General features: G+C 32.8%; 1 protein-coding gene across 1 annotated transcript in view; it reads right to left on the bottom strand.

Moving 5' to 3' along the window:
- The window catches only part of LOC137626582 (protein turtle homolog B-like), a 330,400-nt gene extending 321,333 nt beyond the window's left edge, over positions 1–9,067 (bottom strand). Inside the window, 2 exon segments of the mRNA XM_068357614.1 lie at positions 8,078–8,596; positions 8,955–9,067. Coding sequence (XP_068213715.1) covers positions 8,078–8,183 — 106 coding nt within the window. The 5' untranslated portion in view covers positions 8,184–8,596; positions 8,955–9,067.
- Positions 9,068–10,000: the final 933 nt, after the last annotated feature.

Genomic DNA, 10,000 nt, shown 5'->3' with positions numbered 1-10,000 from the left:
TATATATATATATGTACTGTATATCTATATATATATATGTATATATATATATATGTGTGTGTATATATATATATATACACACACACACATATATATATATATATATATATATATGTATATATATATATACACACATATATATATATAAATATATATATATGTATATATATAGATATACATATATATATATATATATATATGAGGAGATTTCAAAGGATTCCAAAACGAGATATAGCTGTCTTCAGACGAACTCACTCTTGGCGCAAAAAGTGTCCAAAGAACTGGTTTTGCCGAGTAAAAAGCATCATGTAATTTTCACAGAAAATAAAAAAAAATAATAAAGAGAGAGAGAGAGAGAGAGAGAGAGAGAGAGAGAGAGAGAGAGAGAGAGAGAGAGAGAGAGAAAGTCCTGATATTGTGAGACCAAAGATATTCATCCTATAATTTTACTGTTGGAGAAAAAGAGTGAATATATTGATGGCTTATGATGCGGAGAGAGAGAGAGAGAGAGAGAGAGAGAGAGAGAGAGAATACCAGTATGAAGCAATATAATTTGAAAGTAGAAGAGAGAGAGAGAGAGAGAGAGAGAGAGAGAGAGAGATACCAGTATGAAGCAATATAATTTGAAAGTAGAAGAGAGAGAGAGAGAGAGAGAGAGAGAGAGAGAGAGGGGGGGGACGATTTCATGAGTGTCCCAACATTTACATTATAATTTCAGGTCCTGAATACTCAGATATCCCGCTATATATGATAATCTTGTGCTCTGTTGGTTACACTCTCCCCCCCCTCTCTCTCTCTCTCTCTCTCTCTCTCTCTCTCTCTCTCTCTCTCTCTCTCTCTCTCTCTTTCAGCATCATAACCCATCAATATATTCAGTATTTTTCTCCAACAGCAAATCATAGGATGAATATCTCAGGTCTCACAATATCCAGATGACATTGTAATGAAATGCGATGATGAAGAATTAAAGATAAGTCAACATGTGGAAAATCTAGGTCTATGACTTTCAGTACCCAAATTGACGAGCTGAGTAGAAAAGTTAGTGGCACTCTAATGTATCTAAGTATAGTAAAAGATTACTTTGATGATGCTACTCGGGCTTTGATTGTGGAAAGTCTGGCCTTAAGTGTAATAAACTACTATATTAAGATATGGGGGTAACTAATGATATTCACATGGAAAAAGCTAAAAAAAACCCTAAACTTTGCAGGTAAAGTAGCCGATATAGGGGTGAAAAAACGCGACCACATCACCCCAACCCTCCAGCAATTAAAGTGGATAAAATTAAAAGAAAAATGTATGTAAGATGTTTGTGTATTTGTTTTTAAAAGTTTGAGAAAAGAATATCCCAACAGGTTATACAGTTGGTAATTGTAAGAATACATTAACAAGGCAGAATGAAAATCTATATGTAGATAGTTATCGAACGGATTTAGGTTCACGCTCAAAGGCAATAAGGGGTCTAGCTTGCCGGAACAAACTACCTTTTGAAGAAGAAAATGTATAAATGTTAGTTTATTATTATTCAGTAGGAAACTTAAGCAATATTTTCTAAATTTTTGCGACCCCGAGCGTCAAAAAAAAAACAGGTTTTTCTCACGTGACTCACCCCTGTGATTGAATTTGTGGGTGATCGACCTGCAGGAGGTGTCTCCCCTACACGCTCTAGTAGTGTCCAGATGTGCATTGCTGTAGCTGTACTCCTTCCCCGATTTCTGAGACGCGTCGGGGTCGTTCGCGTCCGAGTTTACCCTTCTGAGGTAGTTTGCATAATTATCAAAGTTATTACGTATTATGAAATTGTCGTAGAATGGTGCAACTTGTATAGGTTATCAGTTGTGGAAAGTCTTGGTGGATTGTTTGGCTACCATGTGCATGTTTTTTTTTTTAGTTAAAATGTCGTTCATCACCACGAGGACCATTTTACCGCGAGTGCCCCTTTTTCATTTTTTTTCATTTTTTTGCCAAGTCATTTTTCCGTAAGATATTGCCAAATAGTGTCGTAAAACTTTTGCTTGTTTAGTGTTGGAAAGTGTGTCTAGATGATCTGGCTACCCATGCATGACTTTGTTTTTGTCAGATACGACGTAGTTATTGATATATTGGGTATTTAACTGCGGTTACCAATTTCTGTTTTTTTCAATATTTGTAAAAATTACTACGTAGTAAGGAATTGCCGTATATTATTCATTTTTTTTTCATGTTTATGTGTTAGAAAGTGTGCCTTGATGGTTGGGCTAACACGTGCATGTCTTTTTTTTTATCTGAGATGTCGTATATTAGAATGTCGGGCATTTTACCGCGAGTGTCCCTTTTTAATTTTTTTTAATTTTTTTGCCAAGTCATTTTTCCGTAAGATATTGCGAAATAGTGTCGTAAAACTTTTGCTTTTTTAATGTTGGAAAGTGTGTCTAGATGATCTGGCTACCCATGCGTGATTTTGTTTTTGTCAGATACGACGTAGTTATTGGTATATTGGGTATTTAACTGCGGTTGCCAATTTCTGTTTTTTTTCAATATTTGTAAAAATTTACTACGTAGTAAGGAATTGCCGTATATTATTGATTTTTTTTTCATGTTTATGTGTTAGAAAGTGTGCCTTGATGGTTGGGCTAACACGTGCATGTCTTTTTTTTTTATCTGAGATGCCGTATATTAGAATGTTGGGCATTTTTCCGCGAGTGCCCCTTTTTATTTGTTTTGCATTTTTTTGCTTAGTCATGTTACCGTAAGGAATTGGCAAGTAGTGTCGCAAAACTTATATTTTTATAGTGTTGGAAAGTGTTTCTAGATGATCTGGCTACCCATGCCTATTTTTTTTTTAGGCAGATATGGCGTATATATAAGTATGTGTTCGATTTTCCTGTGATTGCCATTTTTTCGTTTTTTTCCCATTTCTTTCAAAATTATTACGTACTAAGGAACTATCACAGAGTAATATTTCATTTATATGTTTATTTGTCGGAAAATATGCCTTGATGGTTTGCCTAGCACGTGGCTGAAATTTTTTTTTTCTGAAATGCCGTATATTAGAATGGCCATTTTTCCACGAGTGCCCCTTCTTATTTGTTTTGCATTTTTTTGCTTAGTCATGTTACCGTAAGGAATTGGCAAGTAGTGTCGCAAAACTTATATTTTTATAGTGTTGGAAAGTGTTTCTAGATGATCTGGCTACCCATGCCTATCTTTTTTTTAGCCAGATATGGCGTATATATAGGTATGTGTTCGATTTTCCGGTGATTGCCATTTTTTCGTTTTTTCCCAATTCTTTCAAAATTACTACGTACTAAGGAACTATCACAGAGTAATGATTCCTCTAGATGTTTATTTGTCGGAAAATTTTGTTTACTTTTTTTTTGATTGAATATCATCAAATTTTTTTAGCTAAAATATTGTTTTACATTTTTTTTTTCGATTTTATTTCCCTTCAAAAAAAATTTTTTGGGTCAGAATTTTAATTTTATAGTCGTAAAATAATCGACTATTATCCAGCAACCCACCATACAATTTTTTGCATAACCAATAATAATTAGATTAGTAAATAACACCTTGAAATTGACATACCTTTCCTACATTTCAAGTGGCACATTAGGGAGTCTGAGTCAGTGTGGTTGGCGGCCATTTTGTGGACATATCCGAAGCGTAAGCTGCCCTATCTATATATATTCTTGTTCCCTATAGAATTTGTGATATTTTGGTATATTTTTACCTGCATAAATATCATATTATATATTAAATATATGTATTTTTTTACGAAATTTCCAAGTACTCAAAAAATTACCTTTAGATATGGCCCCTGATATATATGTAATTTAGAAAATAATGAAGATTTTTTTACATATTTCTATTTTAGGATAACATATGTTTATTCCCTAAAAAAATTAGCCACTTCCTATTTCATTTGGGTACCCAAAAAAATTCATGAAATTTGGACAATTTTTTTTGGCCAAAAAAAGTTACCCTTTTTTTCTCATTTCAGATCTCCACCTCCATGGGTCTGACTTCATCCAAAATACATCAAGATGTGTCCTAAACATTCAAGAATCAATTCCTAAAAGGATTTGTGTATATATGTATAAACTTTTTTTTTATGAATTTTTATGTCAGGTCTTTTTTTTTCTACTTAATTTTTTAAAATATTTATAATAAATAGTTTTTCTGCAGATGAGTAGTATTTATCTTTACAGTTGTTTTAAGCATTCATTGAAGTTTTTTTTGGCAAAAGAAAAAAGGAGGTTACTGCAAAAACTGATTTTTCAAGAATTTTTTTTGGCGTCGGGGTCGTTCGCGTCCGAGTATACCCTTAAAGGGGTGTCCGAGGACCGTACCTATCCAGGGTTAAGGTGAATTTTATGTACATAATTTATATTGTCCTGTAGCAGAATAACCATTTTATAATGGAATAAAGGTTTTTGACTGTGACTCTCCTACTTTCGAGTTGTATTGCTCTCTCTCTCTCTCTCTCTCTCTCTCTCTCTCTCTCTCTCTCTCTCTCTCTATATTTTTGGTATTGTTTTCCGATTCCCTTACCTCAAAAAATGTATCTAAACCATTTAAACTCACAAAGTTTCAATGGTAAACTGACCCTCAAAAAAACGTAAAAAGATTCAGGAAGTCTCTGGCAACTATTCCTTGCATAGATGCCACTAGTCGCAACTGCATCCATTATTTATGGCCGAAGTTAAATGAGAATTGCTCAATAACCTTTCTCTGTGTGTGTATGAATATCACAGGCACAGTATCTATGAGAAGGGCTAAACGTATCGTTAGCGAATTCGTGTTTTACAGTTCAAAGATTTGTAACTGTAAAAGGAGGAAGAGGAAATGGACTGCTTTTAGTTCTTGTAAAATGTAATTCAAATTCCTTATATTTGTTTGGGTTATCTGTTTAGTATTTGTAAAGCATATCCCCGTTTTTAGATTTGCTTAAGTTATCAAATTGGTGCTTGGAAAACATATTTTAGTTCCTACGATTACTAAAGGTTAATCAAAATCATTTTATATTTTTGTCTCTGTGTTTAAACTTAAAAATATATAGGGAATGGTGATTGAAGATTGAATAACTCAAATATTCATTTGTCCAGATTCCTATGAGGAAAACTGCAGAGAAATTCCTCCAACCCGTTACTAGTTCACCTTCAGGGGAATAAGACCCTAAGAATAATTTCCAAAACTCATTTTTGTTTACTGTTTCTTTATATTTGTTCAAGGATTTATCATCTTTTCATTGGAAGAATCTAAAATAACATACAAAATAATACAACGCCATCATTAGAAAAGAAATACATTCAAATAAATTGCTTCTAACTGTAATCTAACAGTTCAACCTATATCTTGAAAAAAAAATCCTTTATAAAAAAATTTCAAAATATCAAGTTATTACTTCCGCCAACGAAGTTTGAAGGGGGTTATGTTTTACCCCCTGTGTATATGTGTTTGTTAGTGAACCGCTTCTTGGCCACAATTTTAATCGTAGAGTAATGAAACTTGCAGGGATTAACTGTAATGTAAAAAGCTGGAAATGACTAAACTTTGGAATGTCAAGGTCAAAGGTCACAGTCGAGCAAAAGGTAAAGAAATAAGCAGCCGTGGCGGAAGTGTGTGATCTACTGAGTGTCCCTATAGTTCTCTATGTTCCTCCAATACACATTGACCCTCTTCAGTGTAAAGTGAGACGAGATTTATAAATAAATGGAAATGTTTATTTGACATTGATCCAGGAAGGGCGTGGTTGGTATGTGAAAAGATTATCCAGGATTCATTTCTTCCATGCAAGTTTTTCTTATATTCCTAATCTGATCAGAGGTGGACCTCTTCACTTATAGGATGGTTATCTGTAATGTTATATTAACCCTTTCTTGGCTAACTAAGGTTGACCTTTCCAATCATATGTAAACTGCCTTTGTCAATTCATTCTTTCACTTCTATCCTAAAGAAGGGTCCACGTATACTGGCTGAAATATGCTGAATACTATTTCCTCGGCTACTTAGGAGAAGTAAAGAAAGCTTTAAGAGGCAGGAAAGGAGCCTGAGAAGCAGGAGACGATGGCCAAACATTGCATTTATTAATAGATACAGGAGATTTTATAGTAATAGAACTGGCTGAACTTTACACCTTATATCTGCATGAATGCTCTTCATCTACAGCTTGGAAAAACTTTATCATTGTATTAATCCACAAAAAGGAAGAGACAAAAGGCCTGAAAAATTACCACCCAATAGGTTTACTCTCCATACAAAAAAAAAAATATTTACAAGTATCATATGAGGGAGAAGAGAAAAATAGCTAGACTTTAATCAAATAAGAGAACAGGCAGGCTTTAGAAATGGGTATTCAACAACTGACCATATCCATATAATAAATCAGCTAATGGAAAAATCAACAGAGTATGACAAATTGACAAACCCCTATGCATTTATGGACCATAAGAAAGCTTTTGATTCTTTCAGAACTTCAGCAGTGATAAAAGCCCTTCAATGACAAAGAATAGATTAATCTTAGAACTAAAACTTCACATAGATAGTGAGGAAATTCTGATTAAAAGGGAGTTAGATAGGGAGACCCCATGTCTCCTGAATTGTTAATAGCATGCCTAGAAGTTTTCAAGACTTTAGATTGGGAAAATGTAGGAATTAATATTAATTGGCAATTCCCTAACAAGTTAAGATTTGCAGATGACAGTTATTTTTAATGAATCATGGGAGTTATTGCAAAAGATGATAGAAGATTTGAAAAGAAAAAGGAGAAACGTAGGACTGAAAATGAATATCAGTAAAATTAAGATAATGTTCAAGGAAAATTCAGAGACAAAAAATAATAGTCATAGATGAAGCTCTAGACCTTGTTAATGAATATACGTAAGTGTTTCCCCAGGACACGAGACCAATATTAAAAGAAGGATAATCATGGGATGAAAGCTTTTGGTAAACAAAATGAGATAATACAAATTAAAATGCCACTTCCTCTACAAAGAAAATTATTTAATAAGATGGTCCTACCAGTATGACCTTATGCATCAGAAACACGGAGCCCTACTAAAGCCCTAAAACATAAGCTAGTTACAACTCAAAGAGCTATGGAAAGAATAATGATGAGAATAACACTTAAGAGACAGAAAAGGAGTAACATGTATACGAGAGCAAACTAAAGTAGAGGATGATCTAACAACATGAAAAAGAAATGTACATAGATAGGACATAATTATTATTATAATAGTACTAATAATAACGATTATTATGATAATGAAAATTATATTATTACTATTATTAGCACAGTAGTAGTAGTAGGAGGAGGAGGATAATGAACATAAATTCTTATGAAAAAAAAAAATATCCTGATCCTTTGAACTAAAATATACTGGATGAACGTAACAGTGACTGAGCTTTCGTTTTTATTGAAGCCCTCTACTAGGATTTTTTTTTTTACAATATTTCAATGAAATAATATATTAATATAATAATTTATTTCATAGCTTCATAATAATGAATTCATGCTGGGGTTTATGAACAAATTGATAAATTATTTATCCATATAAAAAATACTATATGAAAGCAATAAAGAATTGAAAAAATCTGAATATATGATCACATCTTAGATAAATGATCAGATCATAGATAAAATATTTTCAGTTATTTACTTGATAAAATAATTTCAGGGATTTATGAATAAATAATGAATTAATTAATGATTAATTGATTATTTAATTAATTAATGAATTTAGACAAATGTTATATAAACAGCATAAATAGATAATAGATAAAATGTTATCAGTTATTTAATTGGTAAAAGTATTTCATGGATTTATGAATATATTATAAATTAATTTAAATTCGTCGTGAAATATTTGCCTAAATAAAAATAAATGTAATTAGTGACGTACAGGGAAATGCTTGAAAATATGATGATAAATCGAAAGTAAAAAAGGAGAATTTATCAATATTTAAATCATTCATAAAATATCTGCATAAATAACAATGAATTGAATTAGTAACGTACAGAAAAACGAATGAAAAATAATATGATAAATCTAATGTAAAAAAAGGAGGATTTGTCAATAATTTATCAATTTCTACTTACTGTTTTCCAGTCCATTTATTTCCTCTTTAGCACCGACGAAGACTTGGAGGAGGAAGAGAGAAGATAATTTGAAGAATAATCGGAGAATAGTCTGCTTCTCCCTCATCTTCTTTCCTTTGCTTCACTTCCACAAAAGAGAATTTGTCTTTAGTATTTATCCTTATTAACTTTTGGTGATGTTACTTATCGTCAACATCATCTATTGATGTTATTTTAAGGGATTATCTTTTCAGTGTTTACAAAACATCTTTAATGTCAATATGTTCCGAATTTTTTTAGGAATTTATTTTCTAGTTTTTTCGATATTTGCTGAACATTTATAACATCAACTTTCTCTTTTGATGTTTGCAAAATGTTTTGACGTATGTTTTTTTTCCAAGTTTTTTTTTAAATGTTGTTTACTATTATTACATCACTTTTTATTAAAGTTCTCATTCCATAATCTCTGTACTTTTTTTTAAAGGTATCTAACATAATTCTAAAGATCTTGTATATTTTTAAAAGAAGGATTTTTCTGTTCTGAATAGAAAAATAATATCTTTAACTTCTCACATTCGATGTTCAACCAAACATCTTCAACATTCACATCACCTTTATTTAAAACATTAAACTCTACCTACATTTGAAGGATGTTACCAAACATCTTGAATTACGTTTTCAATATTCCGTTTTTATTAATTTTCTGTCATAACTTACAATATGTTATTTAACAGCCGTAAAAACAATTTCAAAATTGTAACAGCTTTCTAAGTTTTCCTCGTCAAAGTTAGAAATCCTATTTTGCAAAATGATTTAACAAATTAATCTATTTAAGTTTGAAATAAGATCCACAATTAAACAACTTACACAAAATGAGCATAGATAATTCACTTATTACCTCAATATTCAAATTTCACATCAAGTTTGGATCTCCTTATGTTTATTTTAAAGTTCACGTGTCGAGAACGGGAGAGCCAACACCAAACGTAACCTTACTCAACACCAGTCAGGTGGGTACTAAACCTAATCTTCAAGTTGTCGCCGGGACTTTACCAACAGGCGGGGCGCCTCCTCCCAACCTGGATTAACATCGCCTGGGAAAAACAGTCGTACTGGAAGGTTATCGTGCGACTGGCAGCGTCGAAGCCGCTATGATGAATCCTTCAAAACAACACCTTATGCAATTATCATCTAATTATAGTGATTCCTCTCGACGGGTCTTGTTCTTCTCGAACTTGCTAAAGCTTTTCTCTTATTGGTTGGAAGTTCATTTTCAGTGTTTGGTTAATATAGCCGACGCAGAGATTCCGGGAAAAATAGGCCCCACCGCCTGATGACCCAATCATATCTTCCAGGTTAACAGCAGTCAAAACGGAGCTTTGAATTGATTATAAGTTAGTATAGTTTTAAAATTGTAAGGGAATGTATTGTGACCACTGCTACCGTGGGAGACATCGGCATTGGCTATGATTTCATCAAGAGGTGGGGCTTATTAGCAAACTTTCATATTTTGTCTCTTGAAGGTTATATACAAACGACAATAACTTAGCAGGTCAGCGTTGATTTTGCTCTTTCCACCACGAGTCGGTTCGAATTCAAGCGAAGTGGTAAGACCTTTTTCCATTTGTTTCCCTCTCGGAGTCAAGGCTTACAGTGGAGAGCTTATCTGAGACTTTGATAACCAGATCTTGTCAGATATATCTGGCAATCTTTGGAGAAACGACATAAACAATTGAGACATCACCAGCCATTTTCTGGCCCACTGTGGTTCTTGATTGGGTGAAGAGGGGCTGGGGTGGAAAAAATAAGGATCCACCCTTCCCTGTGCATCTCATGAACAATTTCTAAATGGTTTATTGTCTTGATATCTTTATTAAACAAGAGACAGTGACTGTCTTCACTAAATATCTCAAAGAAGGGGTCTAATGTTTTTATAGTAGATGT

The sequence above is a fragment of the Palaemon carinicauda genome, chromosome 34 (genome assembly GCF_036898095.1).
Source record: "Palaemon carinicauda isolate YSFRI2023 chromosome 34, ASM3689809v2, whole genome shotgun sequence".
Lineage (NCBI taxonomy): Eukaryota > Metazoa > Arthropoda > Malacostraca > Decapoda > Palaemonidae > Palaemon > Palaemon carinicauda.
This window is presented reverse-complemented; position numbering and strand designations above follow the sequence as displayed.